Consider the following 15517-nt stretch of genomic DNA (forward strand, 5'->3'; position numbering starts at 1 on the left):
AGTCAGGGTGTTAAAGGTTGTCAGGAGAAGGCAAGAGTATGGGGTTAAAAGGGATAATGAATCAGCCATGATTGAATAGAAGAGCATACTCGATGGGCCAAATTGCCCAATTCTGCTCTTATGTCTTTTAAGGCATCCGTTAGTCTTGCGAGACCATGGATCTGCGCCTGGAAAGTCTTCATTCTCCAGGGCGCGGGCCTGGGCAAGGTTGTATGGAAGACCGGCAGTTGCCCATGCTGCAAGTCTCCCCTCTCCACGACACCAATGTTATCCAAGGGAAGGGCATTAGGACCCATACGGCTTGGCACCAGTGTCGCCGCACAGTCCTATGGTCTTATAAATAAATGACTTTACCACTGAACTACTGTAATTTTAAATTCAGACCTCCCATGCATTGAGAAGTAACTATTCAACTCAGCAACACAATAGCCATTTACAAGAGTGAATATACACCCACACTGCATTTATTTTCTAAAGTTTACATATATACATCACTGGAAAATATTTTGATCTTGTGGGTATCCTCAGAATGGAACTCTACACCCATTCCAAGCACAACCTGCTAGTAATTGTACATCTTTTTTCTTTAGCCAAGTGAATCCATGTTTTATTTTTTAACATAATAAATCCATCAAAGCTTTACTGCTTGTAATCAGACAGAAGTGTAATTGACTTGACATCTCTGCCGAAAAAAAAATTGCCAGCTTATATAATGCTGCAATAGAATCAAAGAATTTTAGATCACCGTCCATTCGGCCCATCGTGTGTGAAGTACTTAAACAGTTTAATCCCATTTTCCACTATGAAACATTAACAACAGCTTTTTAAAATGCAATGTGAAATCCTGCCCTTGGAATCCACTCATACAGTTCAGATTCCTGGCATTCTCTGGGAAAAAAACGTACCTTAACTCCTTTCTAATATTTCCACTAATTACTTTTAATTCATACCTCTCTAGATATTGATCTCAGCCAAGGAAAAGGAGTACTTCCTATCCACTATAAATGGGTCACTTTGTGTGTGTGTGTGTGTGTGTGTGTGTATGTGTGGTGTGTGTGTGTGTGTGTGTGTGTGTATATGTGTGGGGTGTGTGTGTGGTGTGTGGGGTGTGTGTGTGTGTGTGTGTGTGTGTACACACACACACACACTTCAAGCATCCAAAAAAGAAATTCAGCCAATTCAGTGTTTGCTCTGAGGGTTATGCTGCTCCGATTGCCATTAAATTTAACCTTCCATCAAAGCAAGAATATTCCCAATGGAGCCATGCTGAAAAACGTAACTTCCCTTAAACATCTGAGCTTATTTTGTCAATTAATAAAATTGCTGCAATAGCTTGGGAGAATTTTCTTCCACGGTCTCCTTTAAAAATACTCAGAGGCCACTTTGTTAGGTGCACCTGCTCATTAATGCAAATATCTGTTCAGCTGATCACATGGCAGCAACTCAATACACAAATACATGCAGACATGCTCAAGAGGTTTAGTTGTTGTTCAGACCAAACATCAGAATGGGGAAGAAATGTGATCTAAGAGACCTCGACCATGAAATGATTGTTGGTGCTGATGAGGTGGTCTGAGTATCTCAGAAACTGCTGATCTCCTGCGATTTTCACACACAAGTCTACATTTATAGTTTACAGAAAATGGTGTGAAAAGCTAAAAACATCCAGTGAGCAGCAATTGTGAGTGAAAACACTTTGAGAGGTCAGGGAGAATAACCAGATCGGTTCAAGCTGACAAGAAAGTGACAGCAACTCAAAGTAAGCATGCGTTACAAGAGTGATGTGCAGAAGAGCATCTCTGGATGCACAACACATTGAATCTTGAAGTGAATGGGTGGGCTACAGCAGCAGACCACACCGGGTTCCACTCCTGTACCTAATGAAGTGGCCACAGATTGTAAAGCGTTTACTTACAAACGTCTAACTACAGAAATAATTCAGTATATTTATCCAGCATCTGCTTATTTCCAATGATGTTCACCTTTGGGGAGACAGGTCGATTTATGAAATTTGGGGTTAAATCTATACAATGTGAAAGAGGTTGGGGAGGAAAAATAGTAGTCCCCAATTAAGGACTAAAAGTGTAACCTTCATGAAAAAGCAATGGCTAGAGTACTAAATAAGTAAAACTAATAAGTAAACCAGTAATGGCTAATAAATAAATAAATAGTTCTGATGAAACATCAACTCTTTTTTTCTTTTCCATAGATGCTAACTGACTTGCTGAGTTCCTCCAGCATTTTATGTTTCTCTGGATTTCCAGCACCTACAGAATCTCATGTCTACAATAATGACTACTATGACGGGTTATAATTTTAAGGTAATTGGAGGTAAGTATAGGAGAATGTCAGAGGTAAGTTCTTCACACAGAGTGGTCAATGCATGGAACGCCCTACCAGGAATGGTGATAGAGGCAGATATAGTAGGGACATTTAACAAAGCTCTTAGATAGGCACATGGATGGTAGAAAACGATGATGGTAGGAGGTTTGGATTAGACTGATCTAGGTTGAAAGGGCTGAATGGCCTGTACTGTGCTGTAGTGTTCTGTGTCCTAGTATGATCTAAACTACATGCCTTTATAAGCAGAGCAGGCAATATGAAAGTTACAATGAGTGAGTAGTTTCAGACAGGACTGTAATACAAAGCAATCACCAAACATAGGCAAGTCATCTGGTATCGGAGGAATACATTCAACATCACTGCAAGAAGCAAAGAAATAAACTGGATTGAGAGGGGTTGAGAGAGATTATCTACTAGTGTACAACTACCCAAAAGGTGAAAACCAGTTATTCAGCCTAAAAATGGAGGCACTGGAAATTAACATCCCGGATACAATAAATTTGATGAGAACATTAATAAAGGAGAGCTAGCACAGATTCGTTGAGCCGCATCACCCAGCAACCCCAATTTAACCCCTGCCTAATCACAGGACAATTTACAATGATGAATTAACCTATCAATTGCTACATCTTTAGAGAAAACGCACGCATGCCATGGGGGGGGGGGGGGGATATAGACTCCTTATAGATGACGTCAGAATTGAACTCCCAACTCCAATGCCCAAGCTGTATAGCATCACACTAACCGCTACATTACCGTGGTACCCAGGTGGTCATGAGGAGAACTCCATACAGAGGGATTATGTAAAGAGACATCAGGGAAAAAATGTTGATCAAACTAGTGTGTTTATGACTATTGGAAAGCATTTAATTAGATCTACAGGGAGTCACTATGAGGTGGCACAATAGTGTAGTGGTTAGCATAACACCATTACAGCACCAGTGACCAGAGTTCAATTCCTGCTCCTGTCTGTAAAGAGTTTGTATGCTCTTCCTGTGACCATGTGAGTTCTTAAGAACATGGCATCAAAGGTGAAGGGGAGTGGGGTTGAGGAGGGGAAAAAAGGATCAGGCATGATTGGAGGAACAGACTCGACGGGCCAAATGGTGTAATTCTGCTCCTATGTCTTACGGATCCATTTGTTAACAATCCAAAAAGCCAGCATGGTAGCATAGTCATTAGCATGATGTTATTACAGCTCAGGGAGTTGGCGTTCAGAGTTCAATTCTGGCATACTCTGTAAGCAAGTTTATACATTTTTTCCTGTGTGCATGTGGATTTTCTCCGGGTGTTCCAGTTTTCTCCCACAGTCCAAAGACATACTGGTTAGCAAGTTAATTGGTCATTGTAAATTGTCCCATGGTTAGGCTACGGTTAAATCGGTGGTTGCTGGGCAATGCGGCTGGAAGGGTCTGTTAAGCCCTGTATCTCTAAATAAAATACTGTAAATATAACTTCGCAAAGTAGTATACTGTGCAAGCTAGTTTTTAAGAAATGCACACAGCATGGCAGATGAAGTTCATTGTAAATTATTTCAAATTAGTTTAAGAGGCTCCTGGATAGGTACATGGAGCTTAGAAAAATAGAGGGCTACGCAGGTGGTCATGAGGAGAACTCCATACAGAGGGATTATGTAAAGAGACATCAGGGAAAAAATGTAGGTAACTTCTAAAGTAAGTACATGTTCGGCACAGTATTGTGGGCCAAAGGGCCTGTATTGTGCTGTAGGTTTTCTATGAAATGTGTAATCAGCAAATAAATACACGTCCTTAAGGCAAATTACTAGTCAGAAAATGTGGTTTACCTGGGTTTACTTAATAAAACAATAAATAGAAAACAGAACTACTTTATAACTTTCTAATCTACTCTCTAAAAATTTTTAATCCAGCCTCAAAGACAGCTTCTACCCAACTACTTTAACACAATTGACTGGTGCCCTAGTATGATAAGACAGACTGTTAACCCCTCAAGCTACCTCAATATAACTTTGCATCTTATCATCTACCTACATTGCATTTCCTCTGTAGTTGTTACACTTTATTTTGCATTTTGTAAGTGTTTTACCTCAATGCACTGTGTAATGAGTTGATCTGAATGAACAGTATGCAAGACAAGCTTTGCAATGTATCTCTGTACATGTGACAATAATGAACCAATTCCAAAAGTTACTATATTGGTCTCAGTTGAGATATTACAGGCAGAACATTATAGATAACATACAAAGCCAAAACTCAAAGGGTCTAAAGATATACCTGATCTTACAGTGACTATTTATCTGATGAAGGGTCTCAGGAGAATTGAAGAAAAACTCACTCTACCAAGTGAGTCAGTCATAAAATAATAACAATTTGACAACAATCCAAAGAGATGGACGGATAACTTTCCTTTAAAAGAAATTGGTGCCAAGGTCTAGAATATGCTATTTGAAAAGGTAGAACCTGGTTCCATAAATGTAGTTAAAAATGAAATAGCCATGGAACACTACAACACAGAAAAAGGCCCTTCAGCCCAACTAGGCTGTGCCTTGTCCCATCGACCTGCACCATATTCCTCCCATCCTTGTACCGAACCAAACTTCTCTTAAATGTTGCAATTGAATCCGTATCCACTACTTCCACTGGCAGCTTCTTCCACACTCACACCAGCATGAGTGAAATAGTTCCCCCTCAGGCTCCTCCCTTGAAATATTTCACCTTTTACCCTTAACCTATAACATCTGTCTCACCCAACCTCAGTGGAAAAATCCTGCTTAGTTACCGTCTATACCTCTCATAAATTTGTACACCTCTATCAAATACCCCCTCATTTTCCTATGCTCCAGAGAATAAAATCCTAACTTCATTAGCCTTTACCTATAACTTGAGTCCTCAAGACTCGGAAACACGCTTGTAAATGTTCTCTGCACTCTTTCAATCTTATTGATATCTTTCCGGTAGGTAGGTGACCAGAAATCTCAATGTAACCCTGTACTTAGTACTTTGATTTATGAATGCCAATGTGCCTAAAGCTCCTTTATGACCCACCAGAACACCACTTTCAAGGATTATGTGTTTTGTGGATGAGGAAATTGTCAAGTTAGAGATAAAGTTTGCACTCAAAAGTAAACATAGCTGCTCTGTCAAAGGACATGCCAAGTGTGCTCCCAGTGTACTAACGTTCCTATGGTTCTTTGTTCAGGGACATAATATGAGGTGTTCTGGTGTTTTGTGCATTTGAAGATACCATGAAGAACAGTTTCCTTTTAGCCCATGCATGCACAGATGTAAAGTTGACAGAGAGCCAGATTAAGGGCTCACTGTTACGCTGAGTTGCCTGATCCATCTATGTGACTATAAAGAAGTAAATTCCCTCATATTAGACACATTCAATGAATCAATACAGGGAGATCACCTTTTAAATAGTAATGGTTAAATATTTTCTTTGCTCCTTTCACTAAAACAAATAGAAGTGTCTAATTCTCAACAGTATTGCCTTAGGTCTCACACCACCAGGTTCAAGAACAGTTATTACCCCACAGCCGTCAAGATTTTGAATCAGTGTGGATAACTTCACTCACCTCAACTCTGAGCTGATCCCACAATCTACACTCACTTTCAAGGACTCAAGAACTCGTTTTCCATATGTTATTTATTAGCTTTTTTTGCAATTTATCTTCATATGTACATGGGTTGCATGACCATCTTTGTATGTAGTTTTTTTTCATTGATTCTATTGTGTTTCTTTATACTTACTGTGAATGTCCACAGGAAAATGAATCTTGGGGTTGCTTATGGTGACATACATTTACTTTGAAAGGATTTCAGGATTCTGTGGGTGCCTGTGGTGTACATCTATGTCTGTGCTTGTATATAGCATTCCTACCAAAGAGCAGGATTCAAGTCTTCCTTTCTAAACACCGAATTGCATAAAACAAAAATAGAAACCGCCTATGGTTCATGACAATGACTTAGATTTACCCACACATCATACAAAGCAAAATTATTTTTTTTAAATGCAGCTCCTTAATTTTTTCTACTGCACATTGGCACCAGTAGTGAAATACCACTACTGACACCAATTTTTTTCATTATTTCTCCGAGTTCTTTCCTGCATATCTCAACAATATTCCCTGAAAGGTAAAGCAATCATTTGAAGAAAATGACATGGGCAGACTTGGGAAGGAGCTGAATTGTAGTATAAATACCGGTTCAGTGGTAACAAAGTGATCAAACATTGGCCCTAACTTGCAGCCATTCAGGGTGGATGTCCAGCAACCCCATCATGGCTTAGCAGAAATGAAAAGAGAGCACAACCTGGTAATAACTCTGCCTTGGACGGTCCAAACCTCGGCTGCAAGACAGTTGGGCATGGGGCTAGCAACCGCATCCCGTAAATACCCAGTGCTCCAGGAACACCAACAGAAGCTCCAAAGACCTCACCTCTGGCAGAGGAAGGACCTAAGAGATGGCTACACCTGGAGACAAGAAAGACTGGCCCAGGACAGAGAAATCTGACAGCTGCTGTCGGTGGCCCATGCCCCAGTAGGGGTAATGGGCTTAAGAAGACGACCGCCTGGTAATCCCGGTTCTTGGTGCAAAGTTCGAGCAAAAGAATCACCATCTGCTCATGGAGTCAACTGTCTTAATGGGCAGATCTGGTGAAGATGCATCATTTGTTGAACGCTTGGCAGCCCACAGACCCAAGCTCAAAAACTATAGGCCTTTATTTTAGATGCTGGAGTCCTATACCTTACAGCAATGAAATGAAAGCCATGAGTGTATTCTAATGTCTGGTATGGAGGGTCCACTGCACAGGATCAGGAAAACCTGCAGACAGTTGTAAACTCCATCAGCTCCACCATGAGCACTAACCTCCCCAGCATTGAAGACACATTCAAAAGGTGATACTTCAGAAAAAATGGCATCCATCATTTAGGACCCCATCACCCAGGATATGCCCTCTTCTCATTGGTACCATCAAGGAGGAGGTACAGGATCCTGAAGACACACACTCAACAATTCAGCAACAGCTTCTTCCCCTCCACCATCAGATTTCTGAATGGACAATGAACCATGAACACTACCTCACTATTTTCCCTCAATTTTTGCACTACATATTTAATTTAAATATATATATATACTTACTGTAATTTATAGTTTTTTATGTATTGCAATGCATTGCTGCTGCAAAACAACATACTTCACGGTGTTTGCCAGTGACATTAAACCTGAATGATGAAAAGGCAGACCTGGTGAACATACATCACTTGTTGAATGCTTGGCAGCCCGTGAACCTATGCTCAAAATCTATAGGCCATTATTAGATACTAGTGTCCTATAACATAAGACCATAAGATAGAGCAGCAGAATCAGGCCATTTGGCCCATCAAGTCTGCTCTGCTATTTCATCATGGCTGATCCATTTTCCCCCTCAGCCCCAATCTCTTGCCTTACACCTGTATCCCTTCATGACCTGTCTAATCGAGAATCCATCAACTTCTGTCTTAAGTACATAAAGACTTGGCCTCTACAGCTGCCTGTGGCAACGAATTCCACAGATTCACCACTCTTAAGAGAATGGTGGGTTAGCAAGAAATGAAGAGATTATATTATCATTATAATTATGAGACAGAGGATCGAATACTAAGTATTTTTTTAATATTAAGCCTGTAATTCCTCTGCTACCCCCTTGCTACCAAGCACCCTCCAATGCCCTGTGGTGCAGGGGGTGGGGGCACGATAACACCTACTTTGGGAAACTGCCTTAGGGCAATGAACTGAGACCCATGGAAGTCCCGGGCATGGATCATGATATAGAGTACGCCAAAAAAGTTACAGACAGCTAACAAACCAAGGGAGAGTCAATGTGAGAACCAGCCCCAGTTTTCTGTAAGCAAGTGCCCAAGAAATTGCCTATACTGAAATGAACATGTGCTTAGCTTACTCAGTGTCTTAACACATATTTTCAATGGGTCAAAACCTTCTCCAAAAAAGCAATTCCTGTGTCATTATATGGCAGGATATGTGAAACTGTTGGGATCCGAATTCTCATCCAAGTGATTTTGACCATAACTGAAAACTTTTCTTTTTTGGGGTAACACACACAAAATGCTGGAGGAACTCAGCAGGACAGGCAACATCTATGGAAATGACATTTTGGGCCGAGACCCTTCATCAGGATGATGAGTTCCTCCAGCATTTTTTATGTGCTGCTCTGGATTTCCTGCACCTGCAGAATCTCATCTTTGCTTTTCTTTTTTGGGCGGCACAGTAGCGTAGCAGTCATGTAACGCTATTACAGCGCCAGTCACCCAGCTTCAATTCCCAGCACTATTTGCACATCATGTGGGTCTCCTCCAGGCACTCCGGTTCCCCTCCCACATTCCAAAGACGTACCAGTTATTAGGTTAATTGGTCACATGGGTGTAAATAGATGCCTTGGGTTTGTTGGCCCAGAAGGACCTGTTACTGTGCTGAACCTCTTTTTAAAAAAAACTGGTTTGGAAAAGAGCAGGGAGAAGTGGATAACAAGATCTCAAGTACTATGATATGCTGGTGAAGGAACAGTTTGAAAGAGTCTCTAAAGGCTTTCCTGCATCTCATACATTTGGATTTTGTCCTTTTTATGTGAATGTTCTGAAGGCTCGATTAACTGTGTGCACCCTTTATATGCATGCTTGAAGCTCTTCCTGTAACCAGCGAGTCTGTAAGGCCTTTCTTCCATGTGCACAGCCTGATGCTGAAGATGAGGGGATGGGTTCTTGAAGCTCTTTCCACAGCCAATGCAGTGATGAGGGCCGCTGCCTGTAATAATGGGGTGCGTCAGTGTGCTAGGGCCCTTGAACCCTCTGTCACAGATGGAACACAAATATGGTCTCTCCCCTCCTTGCTGATATTTCACCATCCGAGCTGAGCATTGGCTGAACTTGAGCCGACACGCAGAGCACTGATATGGCTTCTCACCGCCATGCAAATGTTTCGGGATGTGCGACAGACGTAACGTCTTGCTACAAAAGGTACACTTAGATAGCAGCTCTGGTGTAATTAGCCTCTTAGGTCTTCCCAAAATAGAATCCCTCTTAAATTCTTTCTTGTATTCCAGTGGGTTTTCCCCTGCGTGTGTGCAACGATGATTCACCAGATGGCGTGACAACTGGAACTTCTTCCCACAAGCAGCACATTTATATGGCCTCTTGTCAGTGTGTGTCCGCTGGTGCATCATTAACGAGGAGGACTGGCTGAATTCTTTCTTGCACGTCAGGCACTGATATGGCTTCTCTCCTGTGTGTGTGCGCTGGTGCGATAATAGATGGTGAGAGTAAGTGAACTCTTTCTCGCACATGTTGCATTTAAATGGCTTCTCGCCACTGTGAATGCGTTTGTGACGGGACAGATTTGATGAGTCGTTGAAACTCTTTTCACAGTCAGAGCATTTGAATGGCTTCTCTCCTGTGTGCGTGATCTCGTGTTTCCGGAGGCTGGATGGGTGATTAAAATCCTTCTCACAGACACTGCATTTGAAGGGCTTCTCGCCTGTGTGTACTAGCAAGTGCAATTTGAGGTGTGAATACTTGTTAAAACTCTTGCCACACTCAGAGCAAATGAAGAGCTTCTGTCCATTCCGGGAACGTTGCCGACGTTCTGACCCTTTGGAAACATTTGACATGATCTCGTTTTTGGGCACCTCAGTCGCCTGAAGAGCCGGAGAATCTAGTTGCTGTGTGTCTTCCATTGGCACCTCCTAAAAGTACATCACAATTATTGCCTAGCATGTGGCTACATAGAATTTAAAACTTATATGGGCTACACTTACAATTCCACAGAATAATCAAGAATCAAACAACAATGTAATGTAGTTACTGTAAGAGAATTATTCAGATCCATAACTCTTTGAAAGTGGTGTTACAGGTAGATAGGGCAATAAAGAAAGCTTTTGGCACATTGACCTTCATAAATCAAAGTACTGAGTACTGGAATTGGGATGTTATGTTGAAGTTGTATAAGCTGTTGCTAAGGCCTAATTTGGAGTACTGTGTGCAGTTTTGGTCACCTACCTACAGGAAAGATGCAAAGAAGATTGAAAGAGTGCAAAGAAAATTTTCAAGAATGTTGCCAGGAATTGAGCTACAGGGAAAGGTTGAACTTTGTTCCCTAGAATACTTACGACTTTATTCCCTAGAACGAAGAAAAATAAGGGGAGATTTGATGGAGGTAAATAAAATTATGAGGGGTATAGATAGGGTAAATGCAAATATGTCATTTTCAATGAGGTTGGGTGGGACAAGAGCTAGATGTCATAGATTAAGAGTAGCAGTTGAAACCTAAGGGGGAACTTCTTCACTCAGAGGGTGGTGCGAGTGTGGAACGAACTGCCAGCAGAAGTGGGTTCGATTTCAACATTGAAGAGAAATTTGGATAGGTACATGGATGGGAGGGGTATAGCGGGCTGCTATCTGGGTGCAGGTCAATGGGAACAGGCAGTTTAATTGTTTGGCAGGGGCTAGAAGGGCTGAAGGGCCTGTTTCTGTTACTCCATGATGCAGACTCCACTGTTGATTGCTTTCTGTAACAGTAATTCAGTTATCACATGCAGCTGCTCATTCCCATCTTTCCATTCGAACATCCAACGCCTTCCTCTCTGAAACCCAATTCAAGCACACTTCCACCACTCTTTAAGCACTCTTTAATACATGTTGACTACACAGATCTGGTATGGTAGGCAGCTCCAGAAGGTTAGAACACACGGTTCAGCCTCCCAGAAAGGGGCTGTTGGAAAGGGGGGGCTGGAGGGAGGTGAGGGACAGGGGGGCGCGCGCGGGAACGGAGGGGAGCGAGACGGGGAGGAGACAGAGGGTGTTGAGGGGGTGGAGCGAGGGAGGGATGGAGGGAGTTTAAAGGCAGGGACGGAGAGGGCAGAGGGTCGAAGGTGTGCGGGGGTTTGGACAGAGTGAATGAGGTTTGAAGGTAGGGACGGAGGTTTTTGAGGGGGTGGAGGCGGTTAAAATGGCGGCTCTGTAACGGGGTTCAGGCCGATGTCGGCCGGGCACTGACGCCTCTCCGATACCTCACGCGCCCCTATAGGCAGTAAAACTATCGGGAACCACAGGACTCCGGCTTGACCGGTGGCTCAGGGCCACAGCAGCCTGACTCACCCGGCTACAGCGCAGGAAAAGCCGGCGAACAGCCGCTCAGTCCGCCCCTCCACTTCCAACCGTGTCCAGAGGACGGCGGATCATACGCATGCGCGTCCGGCTTTCGCTCCGTCAATGCAAGACTTCCCAAGGCGCCGAGCACTCTGGGTACAGCGCGGTGCCATTGCTCCTCCCTGTTCACTTCGAGTTCCAGTGAAAGGTCGTTATAAAGGTGCTTTCTGACGAAAGTAAGTCTGGCATTTTGTTCAGTGCATTTCTTCCGTTTCAACATCATGTTTGTCTAGCTGTTATACTTTATTCTGCACTCTGGTTCTATCTCAATGTATAATGTTTTGATCTGTATGAACAAGCTTTTCACTATACCTTGGTACATGTGACGATAATAAAATTATACCAATTCCTTGCTGGGTTAGGGTGGAGACTATTAGGAACGTTGAGTTGGATGTTACCTAATCTACTTCAAAAGTTTCAAGGGTGCATTTAATGTCAGAGAAATGTATACAATATACACCCTGAAATGCTTTTTCTTCGCAACCATCCACGAAAACAGAGGAGTGCCCCCAAAGAATGAATGACAGTTAAATGTTAGAAACCCAAAGTCCCCCCACCAGCTCCCCTTCCTTCCACGCATAAGTGGCAGGAAGCAACAATCCCCTCTCCCCCCACCAGCAAAAGAAAAGCATTGGCACCCTTGCTTTATTCTTCTGACTTTGTGGCTAAGCACAGTACACATGCCATATTCAAGTTTGCTGACAATACCACTATTGTAGGCAGACTCAAAGGTAGTGATGAATCAGCACATAGGAGGAAGATTGAAAATCTGGCTGAGTGGTGCCACAACAATGACCTCTTACTCAATGTCAGCAAGACCAAGGAGATGATTATTGACCAGGAGGAAGAAACCAGGAAACCAGAGGTCCACCAACCAGTCTTCATCAGAGGTTAAGAAGGTCAGCAACTTTAAATTCTTCACTGTTATCATTTCAAAGGATCTGTCTTGGGCCCAGCATGTAAGTGCTATTATGAAGAAAGCATCTCTACTTCCTTAGGAGTTTGTGAAAAGTCGGCATGACATCTAAAACTTTCAACAACCTCTATAGACGTGTAGTGGAAAGTATGGAAACACCAATGTCCATGATCAGAAAATCCTACAACAAGGTAGTGGATACAGCCAGTCCATCGGGGTAAAGCCCTCCCCACCATTGAGCTCATGAACAAGAAACACTGTTGGAGGAAAGCAGCATCCATCATCAGGGACCTCCAGCATCCAGTATGTGCTCTCCTCGTTGCTGCCATCAGGAAGAAGGTACCTCAGAATTCAGACCACCAGGTTCAGGAACAGTCATTACTGTTCAGCCATCATTGAACCAACGGGGATACCCTCACTCAGCTTCACTCACCCCATCCTCAAATGTTCCCACAACCTATGGACTCACTTTCAAGGACTCTTTATCTCATGCTCTTGATATCTATGTATCCATCTATCCATCTATCCATCTATCTATTTAGTTAGTTATTCTTCCTTTCTTTTTATATTTGCACATTGGATGAATGTCCAAATTGGTGCGGTCTTTCATTGATTCTATTATCGTTATTATTCTATTTTGGATTTATTGAGGATGCTCATAAGTAAATGAATCTCATGGGTATATGGTGACGTGTATTTTGATAATAAATTTACAGTGAACTTTGAGAATGGCAAAGTCAAGTTTATTGTACATGTACATAACAATAAAGAAGGTTCAATGAAAAATTAACTTGCAGCAGCATCACAGACCCATAGCATCTTGTTAGCAGTATTTACAAGAAAAACAAATTTTTATGGGAAAACACAATAGGAAAAAAAAGTTGGCTTTAGCATAGGACATACAACAGCCCAGTGCAGTACAAGTTGTACAGCACACAATGAAGTGACAAATTTTTAACCTACATTAAGATCAATCTACCCTTCCCTCCCTCGTAACTTCCATTCTTCTTTCACAAAATGATAGTGGGAGCATTTTGTAACAAAACCAGGCCCTTCAGCCCATCTAGTCTGAGTCAAACTACTGTTGTTCTGCCTAGTTCCATCGACTTGCACCAGGACCATAGCTCTCCATACCCCTCCCATCTACCTACTTAACCAAACTTTCCTTAAATGTTGAAATCAAACCTATACCCACCACCCTCTGAATGAAAACTTTTCCCTCAGGTTCCCCTTAAATATTTCACCTTTCACTCTTAATCCATGACCTCCAGTTCTTATCTCAGCCAACCTCAGTGAAAAAAAGCCTGCTTGCATTTACTCTGCCTATGTTTTACTGCCTGTCACAGCACTGGTGTTTAGGTCAACAGTGAGGGGCTTCCTTCATCATGCCAGTAGCTTCCTCTCAGTTTTCACTGCTGTCAGGAATAGCATTGAGCTCAGTTGTCGAAGGATTCTTCATTGCAATTTCTGTAACAATTCTGTACCAGTAAGGGTTGTCATCCCTGAGCTGAACCCCTGAACCCGGAGGACCAGTGGACCACACTTGGTCTGGCCTCTATCCTTTGAACAGTTTAGCATGGGTGAACCTAACAAGAGCCAAAGAATAAAGCCCTGACTCCAGCCAATGTAGCTCTCCGTGTATGACACACGCCTCCAAACCATAACCATGTTGTGCACCTCTTGGAGGTACCCTATCTATACCCCTCATAATTCTGTAAACCTCTATTAAATCTCCCCTCATTCTCCTACACTCCAGGGAATAAAGTTCTAACCTATTCAATCTTTCCCTATAACTCAGGTCATCCATGTGCCTCTTTAAAAGTTTCTTAATGTTCCTAATGTATCACCACCCACGGCAGGATATTCCACATACCCTTTATTCTCTGAGTTAAAAAAACAAGCTCTGACATCCTCCCTATACTTTCCTTCAATCATCTTAAAATTATACCCTTGCATATTAGCCATTTCCACCTTGGGGAAAAGTCTCTGCCTGTTCACACTATCAATGCCTCTTATCACTTTATACATCTCTATCAAGTCACCGCTCATCCTCCTGGAATTGCAATTGGTTTATTATCATCATATGTGGATAGGGTCATAAAGAAAGCTTTTGGCACATTGGACTTCATAAGTTAAAAGTATTGAGTACAGGAGATTGGATGTTATGTTGAAACTGTGTGAGACGTTGGTGAAGCTTAATTTGAAGTATTGTGTGCAGTTTTGGTCAATTGCCTACAGGAAAGATGCAAATAAGGTTTAAAGAGTACAGAGAAAATTTACAAGGATGTTGCTGGGGCTGGAGGACCCGAGTTATAAGGAAATATTGAATAGGTTAGGACTTTATTCCTTAGAACCTAGGAGATTGAGAGGAGATTTGATGGAGGTACACAAAATTATGAGGGGTATAGATAGGGTAAATGCAAGCAGGCTTTTTTCACTGAGGTCGGTTGGGACTGCAACCAGAGGTCATGGGTTAAAGGTGAAAGGTGAAAAGTTCAAGGGGAACATGAGGGGAAACTTCTTCACTCAGAGGGTCATGAGAGTGTGGAACGAGCTGCCAGCACAAGTGGTGTATGTGAGCTCGATTTCAACATTTAAGGTATATGGGTGGTAGGACTATGGAGAGCTATGGTCTGGGTAGAGGTCACAGAAACATAGAAAACATACAGCACAATACAGGCCCTTCGGCCCACAAAGCTGTGCCGAACATGTCCCTACCTTAGAACTACCTAGGCTTTACCCATAGCCCTCTATTTTTCGAAGCTCCATGTAGCCATCCAAATGGGACTAAGCAGTTTAAATGGCTTTGGCATAGGCTAGATGGGCCAAAGGGCCTGTTTCTGTGCTGTACTTTTCTGTGATTCTACATACCAAGGCACAGTGAAAAGCTTGTCTTGCATACTGTTCATACAGATCAGATCTTTACACAGTGCATTGAGGAAGAACAAGGTAAAACAATAACAGAATGCAGAATAAAGTGTAACAGCAACAGAGGGAGTGCAGTGCAGGCTGACAGTAAAGTCTGAAGTTCAAAGTAAATATATTATCAAAATACAGAGCATATATGTCAATGTTTT

The 15517-nt window shown here is 42.4% G+C and overlaps 1 protein-coding gene across 1 annotated transcript; it reads right to left on the reverse strand.

Annotated features, from left to right (window-relative positions):
* Nucleotides 1-448: 448 nt before the first annotated feature.
* Nucleotides 449-11540, reverse strand: LOC134343833 (zinc finger protein 271-like). The gene is made up of 2 exons (XM_063042603.1): nt 11474-11540; nt 449-10062 (listed from the first exon to the last, which is right to left on the reverse strand). The coding sequence occupies exon 2, from the start codon at nt 10051-10053 to the stop codon at nt 8902-8904; it is 1152 nt and encodes a 383-aa protein (XP_062898673.1). The 5' UTR covers nt 10054-10062; nt 11474-11540; the 3' UTR covers nt 449-8901.
* Between the last annotated feature and the right edge of the window lie 3977 nt (nt 11541-15517).

This window comes from Mobula hypostoma, chromosome 3 (genome assembly GCF_963921235.1).
Source record: "Mobula hypostoma chromosome 3, sMobHyp1.1, whole genome shotgun sequence".
NCBI lineage: Eukaryota > Metazoa > Chordata > Chondrichthyes > Myliobatiformes > Myliobatidae > Mobula > Mobula hypostoma.